The sequence below is a fragment of the Diadema setosum genome, chromosome 13 (assembly GCF_964275005.1).
Source record: "Diadema setosum chromosome 13, eeDiaSeto1, whole genome shotgun sequence".
NCBI lineage: Eukaryota > Metazoa > Echinodermata > Echinoidea > Diadematoida > Diadematidae > Diadema > Diadema setosum.
The window spans coordinates 37,924,329-37,951,151 of NC_092697.1; the positions used below are offsets into that span (position 1 = coordinate 37,924,329).

General features: G+C 35.5%; 1 protein-coding gene across 1 annotated transcript in view; it reads left to right on the forward strand.

The window, feature by feature from the left end:
- Positions 1-258: 258 nt before the first annotated feature.
- LOC140237208 (alpha-N-acetyl-neuraminyl-2,3-beta-galactosyl-1,3-N-acetyl-galactosaminide alpha-2,6-sialyltransferase-like) overlaps positions 259-26,823 on the forward strand; it is a 78,638-nt gene continuing 52,073 nt past the window's right edge. Inside the window, exon 1 of the mRNA XM_072317153.1 lies at positions 259-391. Coding sequence (XP_072173254.1) covers positions 365-391 — 27 coding nt within the window. The 5' untranslated portion in view covers positions 259-364. The remainder of the gene's footprint in view (positions 392-26,823) is intronic.

Below are 26,823 nucleotides of genomic sequence, written 5' to 3' on the forward strand. Positions count from 1 at the left end.
TATGGACGTTTTACACCGTGTATAACTGCAGCGCAGCATGATAAGATGACATCGTCGGGAAAACACGGCAGTTTGATGCCTTAGCCTGATTTCGATGTAAGGACATCAGTGATGTTGTAACAGGACGAGTAAGTACATTGGTTGGACACACGGGGGCGTGGCTCCGCTGTTACATCTCCAGTGACTGTTAAGTGAGCAGCACAACTTTCGCTGGCTATCGAACTCGCACTGTGCATCGCATCTCTACCAAGCTCTGTGGACACAAGTTCGTGTGCTTCTCGATCAAGATCACGCTCTGTGGACTACACGGGATGATTACCAGTAGTTCGAAGGATTCAGACAGCTGGGGCTAAGTGAAGGCAGCATGCGCTGTGATTGGAAGTCAACAGCGGTGAGTCCTAAGTCACAATGGACCTTTTGTTCTTACGAGGACTTCTCATTTAAGTCTAGGTCTATTCCATTTTAGTTTCAAACAGTCACTGCTACATTACGGAGCCACTGGATTAAATATTTTTGTCAGATCATTAAAGGGAAATTTACGGAAATTATAAAGGTTAATTGAGTGACTACAACAATCGGATGATCAGTTTTAAAAGCTATGTGTGTGTGTTTTTTTTAATAGGCCATATTATTATCATTATTATTATTATCATTATTACTGTTATTATTATTATTATTATTATTATCGGTGCCGCTATCGAGACCATAACAGATCGTGAACTCCTAATAGGATAATCCTAATATAAGGTGTAAAGAGAATGCCATACACATATGTACATATGATCATGGGACTTGGGTTTTTGTGAAAAGTACACCAGTGATCACATTCCTTTGACTCCTTACTGACATAAACTCCCCCAGCCTTCTGAAAGTGGTAACAGTGCTATAAAATGTTAACAAATGAAAGTATGTTGAATTTTCATAATATCTCTTTACGGTCCTGCTGTGAAATCACGAGTTGTTGTATGTATAGTCTTTTTATCCAGCGAACATGGCACATAGATTTGACTTTAACATTCTTTTTTTTTTCTTTTTTTTTAGCAGAGTGTGCCCATTTTCCTTATATTTTACTGAGGTGCATCACGTAATATTTCTGCACAATGAATCCACATAATATAGATTCAACATGAACTGAAGACCTAACTTTCTTAGCAACTTTGCCAATGATGTGTGACACATTTTGGGAGCCGGGCGCCTTCAAATTTTAACAGATAAATGGCGCTATATAAATGCTGTTTGATCATCATCATCATCATCATCATAATGTTAGGGTAATTTGTCCTTCAATACTTGTGTGTGATATAAGTCAGTTTCCATATCTAATGATTGCGCGAAAGAGAGAGAGTGCACCTAGAATGAAAGAAAGAGAACCAAAGATGCTTGGTGCTGGAAGACTTTCACTGGTCAGTTCGGATATTCAGGGTAGTTGGAGTGATGCGCGCCCGGGACCCACTACCACTGACTACCACCGATCCGTCTCACAGTCACGGAGGAAGACATCAACCGTAGATTTCTCCTCTTTCCCTCAGATTTCGCGCCAGTCTTATATCAATCAATAATTATATCATCATCTTGAACAGCATTTCTGTTGTTTCAAAGAACGATTTTTATAATTTCTCTTACGGTACTCTGTCTGACGTTTGTAAGTTAATTTCATCAGTTCTTGTCTAAGCACTAAGCAGCGGAAAGTTGTAGTATATTATTATGCAGTGACTATGGAGTGGTTTTCGTTTATGTCATAATAGAGGCAAGATATTAAGGTATACTTATACTTTTGTATTCTTTTATTCATTGAGATTTGCAATATGGACAAAAATGAAATAAATAAAGACTAATATACTGTGCCTGTACACACATTCCAGTGGTAAACGACATAATAAATATATTCAATGTTTTATGTTTCGCAGAAATCATGGATGAAAGCGCTATACCATGCACACTCGCCGAATCATTGCAATTACCGTATGTAATTGTGTTACAAAATTCGCTACAGATAATAATAATAATAATAATGATAATAACAATAATGATGATAATATAGGGGGTATTTATAATGCCCTTTACCACTAAGTCTGAGAGCTCAAAGGGCATGAAAAATCTCACACACTATCACCTAATTTGATCGCAAAAACCTTTGGTAGTTTCTCCAGAGAAGTGACAGACAACTCAATCATTTTCAACGTTCAGATGAAAATTGACAAGTGGAAGCCTTTTTGCAAGACTCGGTGTAAATAATCTCTACACGCCATCAGTTCAGCTTCGGACTGATGACACTAGCAAGAGCAGATAACTATTCTCTTGTGTCGACATCCCATTAACATGTACGTCTTTTTTTCCACTCCTCATTCTTTTCTTCTCTTCACGTCTAGAAGCAATACCTGTCGTGGATTTATCGCGTTTTACCCACCTCACTGGTTGAGCACCAGACCTAGAGTGAGAATTTAATATACACACGGGGAGTTTAAATTGAACAGACTGCTATCATTTCGCAGTCCGGCGGGAACCCTTTCCTTACCCAGAAATGTTTACCTTCTTTTCGTCTGAGTTTCTTCCAATTTAAGAGCTCTGAGGCATTTTTTTTTTCCTGTCAGCAGGTCCCAAGTTCAAGTCCCTGGTGAACTCTGCCGCGAAATATTTTGGAAGCGCAGCGAGGCACGAGGTCAAAGTTGACGACGATAAAAATATCTCCCTTCCGACCTTACAGTATTATATTACTCATTGTACGTGTGTGCATGTGTGTGTGTGTCTATGTCCGAGTGAGTGTGTGTGTGTGTGTCTATGTATGAATGTGTGTGTGTGTGTGTGTGTGTGTGTGTGATTTTTTAGATGATGTGTGGTGGCGTACAGCCTGAGGAATATGTGTTAAACATAATGCACAGAGACGGCGTTTGTATCAATCGACTATCACCTTCTCGGTAGCCATCTTAATCACGGGGTAAACTATAAATATACACTGATGTTAGTTGTTAAAAAAAAATAGAAATGAACAAGCCGGGGCAGCAAATACATAGAAGAACAAAAGGAAGAATATTACTCACTTCACAGAAAAAAAACAACAACAACAACCAAAAAATAAAAACCCAGTTGGGTACAGGACCAAAGTGATTCATACACAGACACAATATAATTAAGTAGTTGTATCAAAGAGTATATGGTAACAAAAAGCAGAGATTGAAGGGAGAAAAAATGGGAAGTAGACGGAGAAAAATGAAAATGGACAGTACTATAGTATATAATACTTATAAGATAAGAGAAAGGAGAAAAGTAGGATGCAGAATTGCAATTTCGCTGTATTATGTCATTATTTCGCTTGTCGATTGGTTTGAATAAATCAAACTTTGAACTTGAAAAAAAAAAGGAGAGAGGACATCGAGAAAGAGAAAGAAGGAGAGAAACAAAATCCTTCTAAGATCTTCTCTCTTACGCCCACTTACAGAGTAAAAGACATGAAATAAATCGAAACGACAAGAAAAACATATCACTCACCTTCCATTTGTTCTTGGCCTCTCAATGACGCCTATCTGTGATCTTAACTCCCTCCAAAGTCACCCATACGAACTAAACATATCGCACGTACCCCATGATGTGATTAAGAAATGGTACTCAAAGCTCTTGTGATGATATGCTAGAAATGATCGTGTTACGTGATGTGATCAGTGGGCGTAGGTATAGTGATTAGTTATTGGTGCCGGCTGATATCATTATTGACACAGAGATAATTTGTTTATGCTTTCGATCGTAACCGTAAATATAAAACAAACAGAATTTTGAGAAATCTGAAGAATTTTACCCTAGGCTTTCAGCCTATATTACATGTATTGTAATCGCGACTGAATTCAATTCAATTCAAATAGACTTAGACTCAAACTCAACTTCTTCTGTTTTTCAGAGTACATACACCTTTTGCGCAGTCATAAAACGGGAAGGATCAGAAATTACAATTCTTCCCCTCCGCATCATGGTTTCACCCCCGTCCTGTAAGCGTATAAAAGCATAATTATATTGTAGATATCGACAAGATCCAATATACAGAAACTCTATTGTCTATTTCATGTCTGAAGTGTAGAATGACGATTTTGAGAGCGTGTTGTTTTTGGCCACGAAGGTATATCCACCAACGCGTTAAGGGCAACATGATGGACCTCCCTGGTCGATGTTGTCAATAAGATAGGTGTGTGTGGGCGAGGGATGCTTATTTCTTCACCGTAAAGATTTTGAAGATGTGGCATGACTTCATCGATTTCTTGGGCAATTCAACTACAGAAACCGTCATTCATTGTCACGTTGTTATAGGTAGTGTCATACTGATAAAAGACCAGTTTAGTTTGGCATACAATAACGAATAAAGAAAGTAAAACTTTGTGTATGTATGTGTGTGTGAGGTGTTTGATGAAGATGTAGATATATTAAAGGCATTGTTTACCATTGGGAGAAGTTTTAACAAAATGTTCGAGTTATCACATTTGATGCATATAATTTATGTGTAAGTCAGTTGTATCACAAAACATCCGGCCATAAAGTTTTGCAATAAAGCCTAGAGGAGATATCACTATTTTTCTTACTAAACCATAACTGTAGATGGTTTAATCTAGAAACAATTTTATCATGATTATTGTTTACATTTTGTATATTTAATGATACTTAATATGGATAATACTGATTAAAATTTTTATATTCGTTTGTTTCTATTCCGAACTCACAATTTACAACTATTTTGAAGTGCTAAAGCTGGTCTTTTGTTTCATCTGCAAATGGTAAATTATGCCTTTAAGACACAAGCAAACAATAAAATCGCTCATTTTAAACGTGTCTTGCATACACTTAACACAGCGCTGCCTCCTACTTGCATCGACTGTCAAAACTAATAACCTCAGGTACGCTAATCTGTGACTCTCTCCGGACGCAAAGGAAGCAAACATCTCATAACGTGTTCCGAATCGAAAATGAAATATCATATTTCACTTACATCAACACTAAGGTTAGAAAATTTTCGTTGACGAAAACATGGCTTTACATTCATAAGTGACAATGTATTGGTATAGCTCACAAAACGGCTATATACTCACATAATTATTCATACTGTCTCGTAGTTTCAGAAAACCGTTTTTTTTTTCTTCTAAATCTTTGTTTCAAAATCCCTACTGTCGACCACTTGATGTTCTGTTTAAGGGAAATAGTTCTAATTCTGTTTTAGAAAATGTCTTTCAACACTACACTGCTCATGACGAAGTTTAATAGTCGACATTATTATGGACACTATGAATAATTTTGTCGCGAAAACAAGTTTCAGTCAATAGTAGAGATACGTGGTGGAGTGTTATACAGAATAAACAGTATAATAATGTATACCACACATTCTTATCTGTTTCAAAGGAAAGGCATCTTAGAACTTTAGAACTTTAGACCCTTTTAGAACTTTAGAACAAAACTTTAGACCCTTTAACCCCCCCCAAAAAAAAAAAAGAGTAAATGATAAATAAGTAAATCCATACATAAATAGATTAAAATAAGCAAATAAATAAATAAATGAATAAATGAATAAATAAAATAATTTTTATTCACTGCAGCTGGGGGAAATAAACAATACTATAAATGTGCGCAAAATATGTAATTACTAACAGAAACAGCCTCGCATAGGAGCTGTTAAGCCGCTTTGTGGTGATCTTCCACTGTCCATGTTAAGCGCCGATTATGATTAAAATATTCCCAACAGCCACGCTCTGTGCATTTCCAATTTTCAAATAGAGATAACCAATAACAGATCTATCAAATATCTAAGAGACGAATCAGTGATTTTAAGCGAAATTCCACACCATGTAACATAAGGAAGAGTACATGCATAACCAAGTTTCAACTATATAGGACTTTAATAAAGGAAGGGTTGAAGTTTCGCTCTTTATTGTGGAACAGTGATCAATCACATATTGCAAATAGCCCAGGTGGTCAATGTCATAAACTCACAACTCACAACTTATCCCTTTACCTTCAAGTTCATCATTGCCAGGCTATTGGAATACACTGCAAAATAGTTACTGTACTGCCATTCGAGGAATATTAGTTTTTCATTCTCATTGCGAGAACACATTAGGAAATTAATAGATTTACCATGATAACAGATCTCTGGGAAGCTGTGGACTGAAATTATAATTACCGTGTCATACTCTAGCGTTGTTCAGTTCAATTCAGTTAAGACTACTAGTGAGTATGACGTCATTTTTGTGGACAACAATATAAAGAAAACTTTAAAGAGAATTCCACAAAAATTCATTTTTTCATGAAAATTACACATACCATCGACTTGATATTTTGTTAAATGTATATAGTATTAATTCCCCCTGCTTTCTGAAGGCGGTTAGTCAAGTCCTCTTTCATTACGCTAGAAAAGTGAAAGAATTTCGAATTTTCTTTATATTTTCTTTATGTTATTGTCCACACAATCATGACGTCATGAACTCTAATAGTCTCCTGATCCAGTGGTTCCAACACCAAAACTTTAAAAATTCACAACTTTTGCATCGATTGCCCGATTTTCCTCAAACTTTCACTGATGTATTCTATATACTTGCTGCTTTCACTCAATCCATATTTTCCCTTTTGGGTTTTGGTTTCCTTTAAACTCAACATGTATTGTATTGGTGCATCTAAATCACTGGGTATAGGTATGATATTTGACTGAAGTATACAATTCTGAATGTTATAAAGCCATTTGAACACGCGGTGATGAATTGTTTATGCTTACGCGCACACGCCAGGGGTATGGACAATGCTTTGGTATTAAGTATTAAATAATAAAGTTTGAATTGAATTGAAGTAAAAAACGAGTGATTATGCCCACAACGACCTTTTAGCACGAGGTGAAATAAACAGTCTCAACTCATAAACTACGTTTAATTATTCAGTACATTGTAATACCATTTTGATTGTGCCGGTCGCTCACTTCCGTTTCTGGAAAATGTGGCTGCATGTATATGAAATATACTATAACTGAGAATGCTGTTCATGCCTATCACTGTTATTGATGATATGAAAGGAAAATATATTTTGCAGAGATGTTCGACTTCGTCTCCGTTATATATCACTTTGACAGAAAACTTAATCCTCTCAACACCGTATATAGACAACTTGCTTGTGTACAAAGTCAATGATGTTTTGACAGTTTGAGGCGGTGATTGTGAAATAGTCAACGCTCTATAACAAGTTATGGATTGTTCATGAATAAGGTATTTTCAGCACGTCTTTCAATGATCTTATACAGGCTGTGTTACTAGGGTCTTAATGCTGTTGAAATCAGAAGAACTGAATGTCATTAAAATGAGACTTTATTCCGGTGTCCAGGTGGAGTTTAATCCTTTGAGTGTTAATTGACTGGCCCACAACTCCACAATAGCATTGTACACATTGTTCAAAGTTCCTGACACACACACAAAAAAAAGAGTTAAAGAAGAATTACGTCAAACAATAAAAAGCGGTGAAAGGTCAACCAAAATCGCACACGGAATAAGGTATGGAGATTTACTTAGTTTCAGGTGTTTTCATGGAATGAGGGTGTTAATAATATCAAATAATCAAACAATGATATTGCCGTCTAGCCAGTCATGCCAGTCTACCATTGCCTTGCTTACAAATCTTCACAAAATGTCCTGTATTGCATAGGTGTAAGTCACGAAATGGGATAAAACGATGTCAGGCGCACCAAATGACCTTAGAATCAAATTAATTCAGGAATAAAGTTTTCATCTAAGGGGCTAGGATCGTTTTGGGTGAAGTTTTGTAATATTTTCATGTTAAAGGAAGATGGGAGTATAGGGAAGCGATAACATTACCGGTTACAGTTCGTTATTGAGAAATTCGTTATTCCAAATGTTCGTTATTTAAAAGGTACATTCAACCGAAATTAAAATAAGGTTCGTTAAAAACTCGAAGGGTCTTCGGTCCGTAAATGGAGACAAAAAAATTCGTCACTCCAAAGGTTTGGTAATCCGAAAAAGAAATAAGGTTCGAAATCTCAAATGCTCGTGCAGCGTACGCACCTTTGTGTGAATCTGTGTATTTTCGGATTAATCAAACCTTATTTCATTTTCGGATCAACGAATCTTCGGAATAACGAACATCACCCGACATCACCTTCTTATGATTTGCAGATGTTACAGTGACTAATTTTTACTGTTTTGGACAAACTTACGGCCCTCGAAAATTCCAAATCTTTCTTATTTCAGTCCAATATTAATGAAGTTTACAGTGTTGTTTTCCTTTTCGCTGCAGTCAAATTAAACATTGTGCACTCTCAATGTGATATCTTCGTTCGTGTATGACTCAACCCGATCCCCATCCCCCCACACACACACCCACACAGTTTCCATATATAATGTATTTTTTATAACCATAACTAAGGTAGGTAATGAATGACAACCTTAAAATTTGCTGGACTCTCGTTAGATCTCTATAAGCCAGCGTATTGCAGCTAGTACATTGTACAATGAGCAACATATATATTTTTTGTTGTGAATCACCATGTCACATTCCTGCATGCCTCAGACAGTTGGTGGTATCAGGAGACAGGCCAGTACGGTTGCTATAACCTGTAACTTGTTATAACCTGTTAAAGGCATATATCATTTGCAGATGAAACAAAAACCGAGCTTTAGTACTTTAAAATAGTTCTAAAATGTGAGTTAGGGATAGAAACCACCAATGCAAAAATGTTAATCAGTATAATCAATTCTAAATATACAAGATGTGAACAATAATTATAATGAAATGATATCAAGACTAAACCGTCTACAGTTATGGTTTATTCAGAAAAATAGTGATATCTCCCTATATTTGAGGTTTTATTGCGGAACATTTAATGGTATACGATGTTTTGTGATACAACTGACATTGACTGACCTACAGTTAGTGCATCAAATCTGATTACTCGAACATTTTTGAATCACTGCTCCCAATGGCAAACAATGGTACCTTTGAAGAGCGAAGAGAAGAGAAGAGCAAAGAGCAACGCCGAAATTGTAATTCTACAGAAACAAATTACGAAATTCAGTTTTGAGTGGGTGGCTTATATACTTCCGCATTGTCGTCTTGTGATTTATGGATTCATCGACGAAATAAGGCAAAGTGGGAAAAAAACCGTCAACTGTGAAAAAGGGCGCTTAAACTTGACTGAAGAAAATGGTTAGTGTATTCCTAACAGGTGATAGTGTATCTTTAAAGAATGTTGCTCTCAGAGAAATCTGCGTAATTAAAAACTCTCACGATTGTGAATCTGAAATGCCTCATTCGTTTTCACATACGCATGCATGAAAATGATCGTTTGGCAAAAGTTATAAATTAGTTCTTCAAATATCCTACCACTGTGTACTGGGTCTCATAGTTGGATTATCATTTTTATATTTTATTCTTGTTATATGTAGTTTTCTTTTTATTGTGTTTGCAATATATTTGACGTCAATTTGTACCTGAAAAAATTCTTATCAGGGAACATTTCCTCTACAAGTTTATTAGCCGGTTTTCCGTAACTTTTGCACGAAATCTAATTGAATCCATTATATCATTTCATTATTTTGTTTGTTCTAAATACGCGACGAGATTTCGAGAAAGAAACCGCTATCAAATTTGTCGTGCTTGTTTGAAACAATGTGAAGTGACATCAGCAAATATAATGATTTACACTATTGCTATAAGTGAAGTGAAAATGATTATGCTGGGCATTGATCTCGGCTCGTCACATTCACTGCCAGAAACTCCTCCGTGACGTGTCATACATATACGATGTTCTTCTTTCTCTGTCCAAGGAAAATTTACGTCAAAGGGAAATTCCTGGCCAGTTTAAAGTTAGCCTGAAAAGAAAGAGTAGAATATGAAAACAGTGATAATTTTCGTGAAAGTCGGATCAAAGTTAAGAGATTTTGAGGGGTTTTCAAAATTGTTGTAATTCCGCGCAGATTATGCAATGTACAGTCATACGCACTATACGAATTTGTAGCTTTTTCGTGATGTCGGAGAACGCCAAATGAGATTGTACATCAATACAGTGTGATATTCATATCGAAATAATTATGCCTTTATGGTGTTTTGTTTAAACGTTTGGGCAGCTGCGTTAAAGTCTATCTGTCACGTGTTCAAAATGCTTTTGTTCAAATATAGAAGAAGTGCGTACTATCTCTCAACCAAGTATTCCTTGTTTTATTTTCAGGCAGTACTAGTAGATTATTGTGCTGTTACAAGGGTATGATATTGCTATTTTCGGTTTTTGTTTTGTTTTTGTAATCACGTTGTGTGAGCCTGCTGTATACTCTGTATATAGAGTAATCCACGTTCGACACTCTTGCAGATATTAATAGCGCATGATATCACCCTCGAGTAAAGTGTGGTTTTTGCTCCTCTAGTAAACATGGTAAATGGTATTTGATCACGTTCTCGGCCAGAGAGAGTGGCAGAATTTTGTTGAAGAGGCACGCTCGGTTGTTTGGATGAATAAAAAACTCACAGAGTAAATGAGTCGTAAATTAGACGCAAAAACTGTCAAGATATTCTGAGATACGTTGTATTTTCTGACAAAAATATCAATATTATATATATGTATATATATATATATATATATAATATATATACACACACGCGTATATACATTGTATAACAATCATGTGTAGTTGCACGTGTAGAAACAATCTGATGGTCCACACAAGATATGCATGAACGAAAGAGCTTATAGAAAATGTATATATGTATATATATATTTTTTTTTCATTGAGTTTTTATTGATCAAATTAACAAGATTACAAAAACATCACAACAAAATTCGAAATGATGAAAATACTACTAATAATAACTAATAACAAAAATTTAAGTAAAAAAAATGAAGAGAATCAAAGCAAAGCAGCATAGAATAAAGTCAATAAGAATGTTGTACATATGCAATGGTACAGTCATAAACAATAATATCGCTTCAATATGTTAAATTCAGAGTGTTCACCGCAATAACATACCTTTACATCATATGTCAAATCTCCATTTACGGAAATGAAGTACAAGTTTTCCATTCTTATTAGCAATGCGATACTCAAGTTCTTTACATGTTTTTAAATACACCTTAAATCCTTGAAAAGAGGGTTGGTTACCTCTGAATTTACACAAATAAATATAATATTTCAAGATAAGGAAAATATAAGTTATAAATTTATCATCTTTAAACCCGAAAAAATTTTCAAAAACGGAGGGGTTATAATTTTTCTTATTGTTTTGATTTATTACATTAATTATGTCATCCCAAACTTTTTTTACGTGCTGACACTCAATAAATATGTGAATAACAGTTTATATATGTATATATATATATATATATATATATATATATATATATCACGATAGCCATAGATTGACGCTGAAAAGCTGATTCACAACATAACATAATGGGAATTGCTGGCTAGCAAAAATCTGATAATCAATGAAAGAAATGAGCTACATAATTCATTATTAAAATTGTATCGTTGTCATAGTTTCCAATGCCGCGATCCTTTTGGTGTTAATTTTTTTTTTTAAATCATTGAGGATTAGTAGGCTACTATATAGTTATGATCACTAGGTTAACCCTGATTAGGGACACAGAAATAATTTGCCACAAATCCAATTCTTTGGGCTTTTTTAGACACAGTTTTTATAGTGTCGTGTGTATTGTGCCACCCATCCAGTTAGGGACACAAATAAAGATGATGATAATGCATGTAGATGAGATGTAATCTTGCTTATCAAGTTCAAGTTTGTAAAACATTTATTTTCCATCTTTTTCATGTTGTAAATCACATACATACAGTTGTACAAGGAAGGCAGAATCTCAACAAGCAGAGCTTGTGGTGAGCAGCCTAACAAAAATACACTACATCACAAACACTAGAAACAACAAAAACACAATATAATAGTTCCCATGGCAATATTAAGATGAGATATTCCTCAAAGAGAAATAAAGCAGTCTAACAGAGGGGCAACAGTAAGTGGGAAAATATGTGACGAGCTACAGCCTACCAAAAGTTGTTAGGCTGTAGCTTATTATTCGAGATTAGGCTGTAACTTATTATTCGAGATATTTGGGCAATTATGATAATGGAAATGATGTTAGCAATCACAGTTTTCCTTTGATTGATTGATTGATTGATTTCTTAATTGATTTTATTCCTGCCTTTTTCCAAATCACACATAACAAAATAATACACATATTTAGAAATTAACGTTACACGACATTTAAGCAAGCATTTACTGTCTTAATTCAAGGTATAATACACACTATGAACATGACAGTATTCGATGTATAAGACGTGTAGCATATCATTCACACACACACACACACACACACACACAAAGTTCGGAGGCGAATCGTTAAATCAACACTTGTAGAGTATGTAAATAAAAATTGATTTTTCATTCGGAGTATATCGCGTCGTTTCATTAAACGAATTTTATAAAAAAAAAAGAATATAACAGAGGGGATTTGAATAGATTGATTTTTAAAATTCAATTTTTTTTTATTTATTTTATTATTTTTTTTTATTTATTTATTTATTTTTTTTTTTTTGGGGGGGGGGGGTTATTACAATAACAGAAAAGCGGGAGACCGCGATCATAAGCAGCAGCTTGACATGGATCGAGGCCTCGGGAATGTGATTACTCAAATGTAATAATAACCCACCTTTTTTGGAAATCCATTTCTTTAAACATTGGCCCAGCTTTCAAAAATTGATTCGAATTGGAGTTGAAAAATACTTGTTAATGTGTTTGGTCAATACAAGATTGAAGAAAGCAATAGATAGTTTTTAAATGAATCGGTATAAATATTTCATTTGGTAAAATTGAGGAATGAATAAACAGATGAATATCAAAATGACAATCTGAGATGGATGAATGAGTAATTATTTGGACTTGGGAATTATTCTAGCATTTTGACGCTGAAATAAATATAACACGAATTTCACCTTTCACGTCATTGCCATGGTAATGGATGAATGAATACACAGATGAATAGAGCGCTGATGATGACCAGGAGAGTAAGATGTCATACCATCCTCTATGACGATTTTCCTTTGCTCTAATTCTACCGATAACTCTCATGTCAAGTTTCATTCGGAAGGGTCCGTTTTCATGATGTTCTCAAATCTTGTCATATTTTGACGGTTTATTATACCTTTAGAATTGGGGGAGGTCCGCAGATTCGGCATCGAAATTTAATGAAGCGTTGACATCGTGTCTCAGATTGTGAATCCAATTCATCGCCCATTATTGATTTCATATAGACGTGGCCAGATGTCAAACTCACCATGCCCTCTTTTCACAACGATTCCAACTGTCGTTCGCCAACAAAAGGGCACATAGTGATGACCTGCATATACCATGCTAATTAGAGCATGTCATCATCTATCACCAGGATAATGATATCCCACTGACGTATTCTAGGTTGCATACGTGAAGATCTAAACAAAAACAAGATCCCTAAAAGAATTTAGATATATCAAACAATAGATTGATATAGATTGAAGTTATAACCATTCCAGCCTCGCCTCGAAATTATCTTCCCGGTAGCAAAGTAATAACAAAGTCTTTCTCTCTCTTTCTTTGCTATGAAAGAAATTGATGTCATTTTCATTTCTAAAAGTTATGACTCTGTGATAATTACTCTCCGCAAAAAAAAAAAAAAAAAAATGTATATATTATATATATCCGTATATATACGGCGTTATGTTATTACACATCCTCCGAGACAGAAATGAAAATAAAACATGATTAGATAAGGTCAACATAACTTATGCAGTTGTTTGTGTGTCAACAGGGCGGATGACATGACATCGCGTCAGGTAACCAAGGATACTGTGTCGGTTGTGCCCAGAGGGCGCCGTGTTTGATTGCTTGCTGACAATCAACCTGCCAAAACGTTTCTAATTGAGTTTTTTTTTTTTTTCCGCCCCCGCTTTTCCAGACTGATCCTGTGTTATAGGATTACCGATCTATTAAAGCAAATACTCATGAGGTATTATCTCACGGAGGCAATAGGCATAAGTATAGCCAAATAGAGGCGTGAACAAGTACACGTAGCTGACCTGTGTAGCACCCTACCATCTGCCGGCTTTATGTAAATATTTGAATTTTGTGTGTTTGTGCGTGATGGCGTGTTTGTTTGTATTTGTACGTGTGTGTCACGGTGTACGCATATAAATACATATATATAGGCCTATATAGATTTCTGGTTTTTAGACGTGTTTATTTTTACTGTATGTTTGTATGAAATATTATGTTTGTATATTATGGGTATGTGTGTGTGCATTTGTCTGTTTCTGTTTCTATGATAGCAAAAGACTGAACACTGAGCCTATATTATTTTTTGGTCACTAGCTAGTTTTTTGGGGAAATAATCTGTTGTTGAGGATGAGCAGAAACGTCACAATGAACAATTCTATAGCTACCAAAATGTCTGCAAAGAGGCCATTCCCATCATGAACTATGACCTCTATGAAAAATTTGCCCTACCCCAAGGGTAAGTTGTAACATGACTATGTCGCGGGTCAAAGTTATACGGATTTTCTCAATCAGCAGGTGCTCAGAGAGATATGCCTGGGATATTATGCAGCCGCCCACACGACATTTTTTTTTTACTCCTTTCTGTCTGTGGGTTTTGCTGTTTATAGGCCCAACATGATGACACAATAATGTACTAGGCCGTGTTATGTGATATCCCATCGCAGAGGTAAGTTTTATGTATCAACAATCTTATGATCATCTCTCTGCATGCCGCTCATATTAAAGAGTATAGGACTTCAATCTTTGAGTGCAGGTCCAAAAAAAGTAGTGATCCACTGAGTTTTTGATTGTTAACGACGTGTCATGTGATACGTTATTGCGTTATTTATAATACACGTCTATACTCTGGTTTGTTGTGTTCAGTAAAATGACTACGCTACTGGAAAGAACACAGTGTCCCACAGTGTTTTCACAGTGTGTTCACAGTGTGTTCATAGTCGACTATGTGAAAACGCTCGAATTTAACAGTGTGAAGGTGATTTCACACTGTGGTGTGGTTTTCACAGAGTGTTCACAGAGTAATGCTTTGTTTCACACTGTAAATTGATGACTCACATTGTGTTCACACAGTTAAAACGCTCGAATTTAACAGTACAGTGTGAAGATATTTCACACTGTGTTCACAATGTGTTTCTCACACTGTGGGACACTGTGTTCTTTCCAGCAGGGTAATTCCACGATTTCCAGGCCCATTTGCACCCATTTCAATCAGATCTTTGTCAGGCAGCTATCATCTTTTTTTTTTTTTGGGGGGGGGGGGAGATTGGGCAAAAAGTAAGTTGATAACGTATATGGTACGACGAGGACGTGAAGAAAAGAGTAACAAAGTTTCACGGCTTGTAACGCATTAAAGTCAAGTCAATCTACTGCTGATCGGGAGCAAGTCTGTTGAAACTATAAAGCCGTTTACTCTCCGCTTTTGACCACCACACATAGTATTAATAAAAACACTGATTGATTGATCTGTCTCTTTGTTCTATGCATGGCGTTCGACATCAGGGACGCAATGCCCCACTCTAGGTAGAGTACAAAGATGCAATCTTGCTGTTGTTGTTGGTCTGCTTGTTTGTTTTTTTCAGCCAAGGAGAAACGGCTCCACGGATATTGGCGGGAAAGTACCGCCTCCCTGGGGCCATCATCAGCTTGTCTGTTTATCGTTTGGCGTGTTGTTGTCGTTAATGCCCGGAAATTGTCAGGAATTGAAAAGACACACTGTTCGTGACATTGTCTGACTCAAGAATGTATACAACGGCGCACTATAAGTCGCCTACTAAGTATTGATGCTACTGAGTATGCTGTTCGGAAAGCTCATTGGTGGTATGCATACAAACAAACACGCCAATACGTAAAACAAACACTGTTATTACAGTGATACACGATATACCATAAATAAAAGTGCCCTTCCCATTATAGGCGGATTGGAATCAAACGTAAAATAAACGCGGCAAAATTTGCTAAACACATTTATAGGACCTATGGCTGTTCCGAAGGAGAGCACCAACTGAGACTAACTGGTTGAGGTGGGGATACATGTTTTGAACATTCCGAATTGAGATAATGAGAAACCTCTTATGAAATATGAAAGAGCATGTAATTTTAAGAAGGATTCAACGTTTATTTGATGAAAATTGGTTTTCAAATGGCTGAGATATAAAAAAAAAATGATAATAATAAAAGGCGACAGGCCACGCCTTTTATTAGGATCTCTTTGTTTCACCTTGTTTTTGGATATCTCAGCCATTTCAAGACCGATTTTCATCAAATAAACTTTTGATACCTCTTAGAATTGCATGCTCTTTGATATCTCATATAGAGTGGTTTCTGAATATCTCGCAGAACGTTAAAAGCTAAATCCTCACGTCAACCAAAACTGTACACACCCTTTAAAGCGTGCTAGAATAATCCATGTATTTAGGTATTCGATAAAATTAATGGAATGGTACATACTCTCGAAAAAAAAATCGAGTGAAAATTGTCACTCTTGAAGGAGGGAATAACAGAAAAGAGTAAATTTAGAGTGAAATTGGAGTGAATTTTGAGTGAAAATGTTCATTTTCACTCATTTTGGAGTGACCTCAGGGATCATTCGAAGATTTTGGAGTGATCCCCGAGGTCACTCCAGAACGAGTGAAAATGAACATTTTCACTCAAAATTCACTCCAATTTCACTCTAAATTTACTCTTGTCTGTTATTCCCTCCTTCAAGAGTGACAATTTTCACTCGATTTTTTAGAGAGTAAGATTATTGCCATGAAGAGCTGTGGAAACTTGCTAATGAAAAGTTACGGAATGAAGGTAGACCGAGACAAAGACACTGAGACGCTACAACACGAAAGCACCTAATATACTGCGCCATTGACTCTATTAACACATACATGATTAATCGAATAAGATACTATTGGTATTATGACTACTGTATAATGATGCTAAACCAAAGTCTCTTGGGATATGCTATTATTGGACAGTGAACATATGCATCAATCTGTTTGCTTGATTGTTGTTGTTGTTGTTGTTGTCGTTGTGGTTTTTTTTTTTTCAAACTATTTCAGACGGTGCAACAATATATGCCTATACATGTACTTACGTTGTCGGACTGTAGAAATATACTTCTCTGTTACATGATATTTCCATGAGGAATTCATTGATGTATGATTTCAGGTAGGCCTACATAGTAATACATCATGCCCGTTGCATTTACACATTACACAAAGATAAATAGACAGATATATAAATAGATAGATAGATAGATAGAGAAGTGCTTATTATATATATTAATGTATATTACTGCTGTCAATTACCCAAAGCGCAAGTAGGTAGTGTATTGTAGGTGCCAGGTAAAAATGGCAGAGGTAAAAATGGCAGAGGTAAAAATGGCAGGGGTAAAAATGGCAGAGGTAAACATGGCAGAGGTAAACATGGCAGAGGTAAAAATGGCAGAGGTAAAAATGGCAGGGGTAAAAATGGCAGGGGTAAAAATGGCAGAGGTAAAAATGGCAGAGGTAAAAATGGCAGAGGTAAAAATGGCAGTGGTAAAAATGGCAGGGGTAAAAATGGCAGAGGTAAAAATGGCAGAGGTAAAAATGGCAGAGGTAAAAATGGCAGAGGTAGAAATGGCAGGGGTAAAAATGGCAGAGGTAGACATGGCAGAGGTCAAAATGGCAGAGGTCAAAATGGCAGAGGTAAAAATGGCAGAGGTAAAATTTCGTCAGAGATAAACGTATGAAGAGGTTTTGAATGATAACCTAGCCAGAGCAAACTGTATTTATCGAATTATCAAATCCAAACTGCAGATGTGAAGAATGTTTATTGAATTATGTTTTAAAAAGATTAGAGCACTCTCATTATTCTGAGTTTGATTCAAGTGCAGTGTCGTAATCTGTCTGTTCAGAGGTATAATAAGCCAGCTAAGAACCTAATAGGCCTATGGGAAATTATTTTTATTATTCAATATCATTATTATTATCATTATTATTATTATTATTATTATTATTATTATTATTATTATTATTATTATTATTATTATTATTATTATTATTATCATTACTATTATCTATCATTATAAGGGGTTTCCAACAATACTGCAAAGCCCTTAAACAGTATAATCCTACGTTGTTTCGCCCAATTAAGTTATCACACACACACACACACACACACACACACACGCACGAACCCACTTTTGGCATAAACATAATACTTCTATACGCAGATATACATACTCTCACATACACACTCTTACACAAACGAATTCCGCTCACGTCCAGGCTAGTATATTGTCATTATTTTTCATTTTTTGAACTGTTTAGTGTAAAGAAGTGAAGGAGACATAGTCGAAGCAAACCGCTAATTTTTCACCTGTTCTATGTTATTTTCTCACATTCAGGTTTCGCAGGAGCCTATTTATCTCACAAGGCCTGATCACGACATAATGTAGAAGTAAAAATACAAAACGCAAAAAAAAAACCAAACTACAGCAGATGTATCGGCAGACATAAGTAAGCTCTTGCAAAATATTTCATTACATTGTTCAAGTATCACATGGCGCAAAAACAAATATCTCGAAGTTTTAAATGAACACTTTGTGGTCACTTTACAAACTTATGCCTATTAAAACTGGAGACGAACTTTAGCAATAAACTGTTCTAGTGAGAGAAAAAAACAATAGTTTGCCATGGGATTTCTTTCAATCATTATTGAACGAATCCGCAGGCGAAAAAAAATGTAAATGTTTGATGCCTTTCAAACTTAGCTGTTGCCCCAAAGCATGTGCGTAAATCCCGGAACACACCAGAATCAGGTCAATAGCACCATTAGACCCAGAGATAATCGAAAATGTAGATTTCAAATGGCGACCATTTTGAAATCCAATATGGCGGACATAAAGAGAGAATTCCAAGTGGCCCAATATCTGAAAATGTTTGCAATATGTTAATGTACATTTTGTGCCAAATTTGGTGCTTGTATCACAAAATGCACGATAGGTTTGCTAAGCTGCCCCAGTTAAGAGTATTTAGTGATACCCCTTTATATATAAAACATTTTCGTGTAATTAATGATTTGTTTAACCCCTAATTTTGGGGGAATGGGACATCAAGCGGGGAGAAATGAGACAACCTGGAGAGAAATTGGATAACCATCATGACCAGAGTAGGATTTACATGTGCCGCGGGGAGAAATGTAACACTGCCCTATTAAATTTCTCCCAGTGGTAACAGAAACAGTTCAATTCAATTCAATTCAATTTTATTTCCATTTCCATTGAATAAACAGAAAAAAAATATATACAATACATTTACAGAACAAATTTATAACAATTTCAAAGAAAACGTACAAGTGGTCACGAGTAACAACAGAATTTCGTTTCTAAGGTATATACCTAATACAAAGATTAGAATGGAAATGGAGGGTCCCACTTAAAAAGCAAAGCTTGTAGGGTATGGGACCCTCTAAAAATACGTACACAAAGTCAAAGAAACCAATGTTAATTGACATGAAATTAACTTAGGAAGGGGAAAAAAGAAGAAGAAGAAAAAAAAAGAACAAAAAAAAAGGGGGAAATGAGACTATGGTACAACACGCGCTATCGTGGACACAAGCATACTGTACTTCAATATGAAAATGCAATAACAAAACAACACAACGCTCCCTGGTTTGAAATTGCGATTGATTGGGTGCATATGCCGGTATGAATGCATAGGAACGGATATAAAAAAAAAAAAAGAGAGAGAAAGAGAATAGACTCACTGTTACTGGTACAATAAAAGAAATATCTGAGGTAAACTTATGTTAGACTGTTAAACTTATGTTAGATTGTTTTCCTTAAAAGATGATTTCTGTGTGATAACTTAATACTTGTAAAAACAAACAAACAAACAAACAAACAAACGACTTGATTGAGAGAATGAAACCGAACCTAATTTGGTTGTATATCATAAGATTTCAACAGAAAAAATTTTAATTTGTTCTTAAAAGAATTCAAAGTTTGTGCTGTTATTATGTCGTTGGGAAGTGAGATCCAATACTTAGGCCCCTCGTAGATGAAGGTTTGCTGAGCCAGCAAAGTCCTAAAAAATGGTAAATGAAATTCGTTCGATTGCCTTGTAGGATAATTATGAACAGATTGATTTTTTGAAAACATTGATTCAAATATATATGGAAGATTATTTTTATTGTAATTATACATAAATTGTCCTAAATTAAACAAATACAAATCTTTAATTTTAAATATTTTATTTTCAAAAAATAACGGATCAGTATGAGACAAATATGCAGTGTGACATATAATGCGCAGTGACTTCTTTTGTAGCAGAAGTAATTTATCCAAAAGAGTTTGATATGTATTTCCCCATACAAGAATACCGTGATTTAAATAAGGCAATATGAGGGATGAATATAATGTAAGCAGGGACGACAAAGGAAGACAAAATTTAATCTTTTTGATTATACCGATGTTTCGAAAAATAATCTTACATATACTATCAATATGAAATTTCCATGAAAGCTTATTATCAACATTTTCCAGTGGTGTGCCATCAAAAATAATATCAGCAGAAGTGCCTCAATGGAGTTGCTGAAAAGCATATATTTTGTTTTTTGAAGATTGAGAGATAATTTATTAGCTTTTATCCATTGAGCAACTTTTTCTAATTCAAAATTTAATGTAATGTAAAAGACAGTAATGTAACAGTAAAAGATCCCTGCCAATTTTTCATACCTGCATGTCTGTTATCAAGCAATTTTATTTTCAGAAGTTTGCACACTTATTAAAATACCTATTAACATAGCATAGGACCTACCAGATCTATAGTAAGTTTGGTATTTTACTGACAAGATACCTGTAGAGCTGTATAGCGGTTAATATGTTCATTTTCAGGTGTACCGAGGCTCATCTTTTTACTGATATAATTGGATTGTTGACTGGCCAAGCATTTTTCAAGTTACATGAGTGTCCAATATTTCTCCCCGTGTCCCATTTCTCCCCGGGTCTCCCCCGTGCTTTATTTCAGAAGGCACGAAAAGCGCGTATTGCGAGAAAGGTGTCAGGAACATGAAGAAAAAAAAAATCCGTCACTTTTACCTCGTCCTCTTGCATTTCAACGACTAAATTTTTATCAATGGCATTTTTATCTCTAGCATTTTTACCACTGTCATTTTGACCCCTGACAACTTTACCTCTGACATTTTTACCACTGACATAATTATTTACCTCTGACATTTTTACCCTGCCATTTTTACCTCTGACATTTTTACCTCTGCCATTTTTACCTCTGTCATTTTTACCTCTGCCATTTTTACCTCTACCATTTTTACCTCTGCCATTTTTACCTCTGCCATTTTTACCTCTGCCATTTTTACCTCTGCCATTTTTACCTCTGCCATTTTTACCCCTGCCATTTTTACCCCTGCCATTTTTAACACTGCCATTTTTACCTCTGCCATTTTTACCTCTGCCATTTTTACCACTGCCATTTTTACCTCTGCCATTTTTACCCCTGCCATTTTTGCCTCTGCCATTTTTACCTCTGCCATTTTTACACCGAACCGTATTGTAGCACTTGTACAGCGTGAAGTATTTGGAAAAACAGCAGGTTGATGAACGTGCTGACTACTCCTGTAATTATACATGTATATCATATTCCAGGAAGATATCATTTGGCGTGGTACACAAGGAACAGATATTTGAAAAATAATTGAACGTCATATCAATCTCGTGAAAAGATCCAGTAGACAACACCAAGTCAAAATATTTCCATGAGACAACCATAACAAGCTAATGCATTGCACTGTTGATGATATGAGCTCAAGTTTCCTTTCAAAATACTAGTACACAGCACCTTAGTTTCATGCACCGTTCAACATGTTCGAAGGGAAATGAAAGAGGAAAGATGATGGGGCAGAAAGTCAGAAAGAAAGAAAGAAGAAAGAAACGGATTTTTTTTCTCACTCTATCGTGACAGTTTAAGCTGATTTACTGATAGCCATCTTCACCTATCTCGTGAATATTATTCCAATGGCAAAGTCAACATGAACATCCTTTGTTACCCCTGACTTTGACTTTGTACAAGGTCACTGACCTATCATTAGTCTTTCTTTGAACTGACTCCACTGTATTGAAAGTCGTGTTCGATATTTTCTTTTCGGTTTGATTCATTAAAATGTTATTATATAGTCACATCTCTTTATTCTGCTTTGTTTTCGATTTTCTCAGCTCTTTGTTTGTTTGTTTGTTTGTTTGTTTTTTGATCAGGCTTCATCGACAGGGTTCAAATATGCAATATAATCGTATGTCAGGTATTTCGATGATGTTTCTCACACATTCTGCGTGTTCACTACTAGGTCAGTTCAAGATCAAATCAAAAACTTTTCTTTCCCAGAAAAGTTATTACATGATACAAAGTACACATTTGAACAAGTATATTTTTTAACAATATAATTTGTAAGAATTACAGGTCATAAATATGTAAAATGTACTCAAGAATGAAACACAATCTGATATAACGAGCAATGTATCATAATAATACACTTTTTACCAAGGATTCGTATTTCAGTTACATTTCAGTTAAGCGAATTTGTCAAATCAGCAAAAATGGTATCCAAAATGGCTTCGACAATGGCAATATATACTGAGGTATTTTGATAATGAATGTCTGTTTTCACGCGTATCCCGAAAAAGAAAAGTTTCACTTTAGGAGAGGAAAGTCTGATACTTAAGAATTAAGGGTCTAGCCCCTCCTTACTTATCCGAACTCATAACCATCCGTCACCCATGCCGGTACACCCTCCGCTCCTCACAAGGTATCACACCGAATCGCCCAACTTCCAAGATTCCTCCACACTTGGTGATAAAGCATTTTCACCTGCTGCTCCCAAACTGTGGAATCAACTACCCAAAATTCTCTGCAACCAGCAATCTCTCATCACCTTCAAAAAACATCTAAAAACTCACCTGTTCCATTAACATTGATAATCCACTGGTACAGTTGGTAATTTGAACATGTACGTTTATGGAAAATATATTATTATTATTATTATTATTATTATTATTATTATTATCATCATTATTTTTATTATTACTACTACTACTACTACTACTAATAATAATAATAATAATAATATTATTATTATTATTATTATTATTATTATTATTATTGTTGCTGTTGTTATTATTATTATTATCATTATCATTATTGCTATCATCATTAACACAAAGGTGTTACAATTGATAACTTTATCATGCTAAAGCGAAATACAAAATGACTGTGGAGGTTACTCCATTTCGGCTTATGCCAATTGTGTGACTTTTAGTTAAAATGTTGGAAGTTGTCTCCGTGATCTTTAGGTAGTCACTACAGTGGGTTAGTGTATTGAGTGGAAGTAGTATGGAGAACAATATCTGAAGTGTGACGGAATGAGCGATGAAGGATGTCTGTATCTACATACTGGTTGCTATTTTTAACACCGTCTTTCTCTGTTCATTCTTTCTTCTTTTTTTTTGGGGGGGGGGGGTGCGGAAAATAAAAGTATATCAGTCATGATTTGTGTTCGTAAATATAGGTCAGACCTTCATCTCTTCCATAAAGGATATTGCTACCAATCTTTTCAATACGTTTAAAAACAACTTATGATACATTTCTGGAATATTATTACTATATTAGTCGGTCATTTTGGACACCATTTTGGCTGATTTGACAAATTCGCCCAACTAAAATGCATATAAAGATACGATTTTGTACTTAACGCTTTTCAAGCTATATAGCTTTGTCACTTACATGCTTTCAAAAGATGGAGGAGGGGGTAAACGTAACAACCCACTTATTTTAAGTACACCATCTCACACGACCAACCGCTTGTTGCCAAAGCAACCTATCAATTTTAACTCCAAAGTCTTGAAATGACAGACAGTGCAGGGAAGGGCATATCTCCCACCGAGGCAGGATAATCTATAGCTCATGAATTATACCGGCATATTACGCGATCTACAAAGTAAAAATTTGCGGTTGCGTGACTTTCCGCTGATACAACGCGTAACAAGTGGTATATCACAGCCCATTAAACTCCATCATTGTTTTTACGATCGGCTTACCCTAAAATATTCACAAAATTTGGAAGATATTGCTAAAATCATATTCCTAAGTACACTTGAACGTTCCGATGGCAGCTTTCGGCAAATATCGTTCCCTCTTCCAGCAAACCAATTCTATTATTTTAAATTCCAACCTATCTGCCCTTATGCACTTTCAAGTACTTTCACGCACATTCACCACCATCACACATCAGTTTTTTTTCCCCTGCTATCTTCGCAGCAGAATTTGTATTGTTACGAATCTAGTACGTCCCTACCTTTTCCTCGGGCCGGCCATCTTTTCAAGAAATGCTTACAATGGCGGCCCCCTGCATCAATCGCTTCTTAACTAAAGTTACAATTGTTGTTGTAATCCCTGCTGCATAGACATGCATACTGTATATTATATCATTAATTTCCTTTTTTATCGTTGTTTATGCAAGTCAAACGACTCTGTTTTAAATATACTTTGTAAGTTTCCCACATGTTCATGATTATGTAACTTATGTACATTGATTTGCAGAAAATAAAGTATCTATCAAACAAAACAAAAACTAAAACTAAAAACGTGCAATATAGAGCAAAATTTCTGGAGGAGATCACATCCTCCTGTTAAAGGAGAGAATCAGTAGTCATGCATACCTGAAAAAAAAAAGATAATAAACAAATAAACATACCCCGGCGAGAAAAACAAGCAAGGTTTTGTTTCTCATTTTTGTGTACTGTCAGTGAATCTGAATTGTCAATAATCCAATTTTTTATCAAGTAAGCAACCATTCGTATTATACCGTCGTAAGTGGGCATTATTTCCAGCATGGCAGCTGCCAAGTTTTAGCTCAAATTCCCCATGTGGAATTGCGAAAATTCTCTTAAAGTTCAATTCCACTCTACGTTCAATTGATTTTAACGAACAAAGTAAAAATCAAACAAAAAAAAAAATATTGAAAGTTTTAGAACGTATACGATCGAAAATAACGTTTAAAGAAAATCAAATCTGCACCATTAAAAATGATTATATATATGAATGTGGTATGTGACATCGTGGTCACATGTAAATTTGAGGAGTTGATGCATAACCTTGCAAGACCCAGATTGATTACAAAAATTTCCTATGTTGTATTTTTTGGACTAAAGACGAGCAAGTCTTTTTTTAGTCATTCCAGAGAAGGCCTAATGTTGATGTAACGGCGTCTTTTCTTTGAAAAGAGTGTTATCCTAACTAATCCATTGGTAAAACAAGGATTTTACATGATTTTTTTTTTTTTACACAAACCAAATTGAAATAGTGAGGTGTAGAGTTCAATTTAATTGTATAAGGCAGTCATCTAATCTTGATCAGATTCGCACGTCCACATTAACGATTCCATTCAAACTCTCTTCTTCGTAGATCATTCTTATTACTGTGGCGTTAGAGATCATGTGTTTTATTACCGTCTATATTGCGGGCCCTAACTTGATACTATAACAGTAAAGCTGTATAACTAATAACATGTACACATTGCACCCTCTTTTTCCTCTTCATTTTGTTAATTCTCATTCTTAATCGACAAAATGAAGGGGAAAAAAGAGAGTGCAATGTGTACATGTTATCAGTAATACAGCTCTACTATAATAGTATCGAGTTAGGGCCCACAATTTAGACGGTAATACAACTCATGATCTCTAACGCAAAGTAATAAGAATGATCTACGAAGGACAGAGTTTGCATGAAATCGTAATCTAAAAACCCCGCGGGAGCGAGATGGACTTTTTGTGTTTAATGTTCGCCAAGAAACCCCTTTATTCAAAGGATGATTGCACGTTGCATGCTGAGTGGTTTTGCCTATTACTTGGGTTATCACATCCGCCTCGTCTCCTGTCCGTATGCATTAATATCCACAAAACTATGCAATGATGTCTGCTACTTTTTTTTTCGCTCGAAAGACTTAACGGTAACGTGTCACTGTCTCTGAGCAGAAGTAGATGAGATATATTGATGAATTTGACTGCGTGGCAATTCGTGGCTCGAACTAACATGGATGGTCAGGAGAGTTGTTTCAAGTCGGGAAGATGGTTGTAAAGACTCGTTGGACTCGTTTTGTTTAGAGCGCCCCCACGCGATTTCGCAGATAGACGCTACAGCTTGACTTCGCCTTTGACCTGACGTTGTACTTTTGAGTACTAGTATTGTAACGATAATGATGATGATGATAATAATGACAATGAGAACTTCTCAGTAATGTAACACTATTGAGCTACAACAGCATACAGTCTCTGTACGTGTTGTTCATGGGCTAAAGGGCATGGACAAAAAAAAAAATGAAATAATCGAAAAAATGTACAGCAGGAACTGAGGTGTAACTGCTTTCAGGGCGTTGAATGAGTTCAGCCCATTATAGTATTGTGAGAAAGAAACGCAGAACAAAAGCTTGTGAATGTTCGCATGGTTCAAATCCTCTAAAGTAAACAGTGTTGTTCCATGAATCTTGATAGTATGTCCTTAAAGGTCCAGTTTACCTTTGGGAGCAGTGATTTAAAAAAAAATCAAGATATCAATTTGATGCATATGTGTAGGTCTGTTGTATCACAAAACTTCTCACCACATAAAAATTTCGCAATAATGCCAAAAATATAAGGAGATATCAGTATATTTCTTATTAAACCATAACTGTAGACGGTTTAGTCTGGAAACATTTTTATTAGAACTGTTGTTCACATTTTGTGTA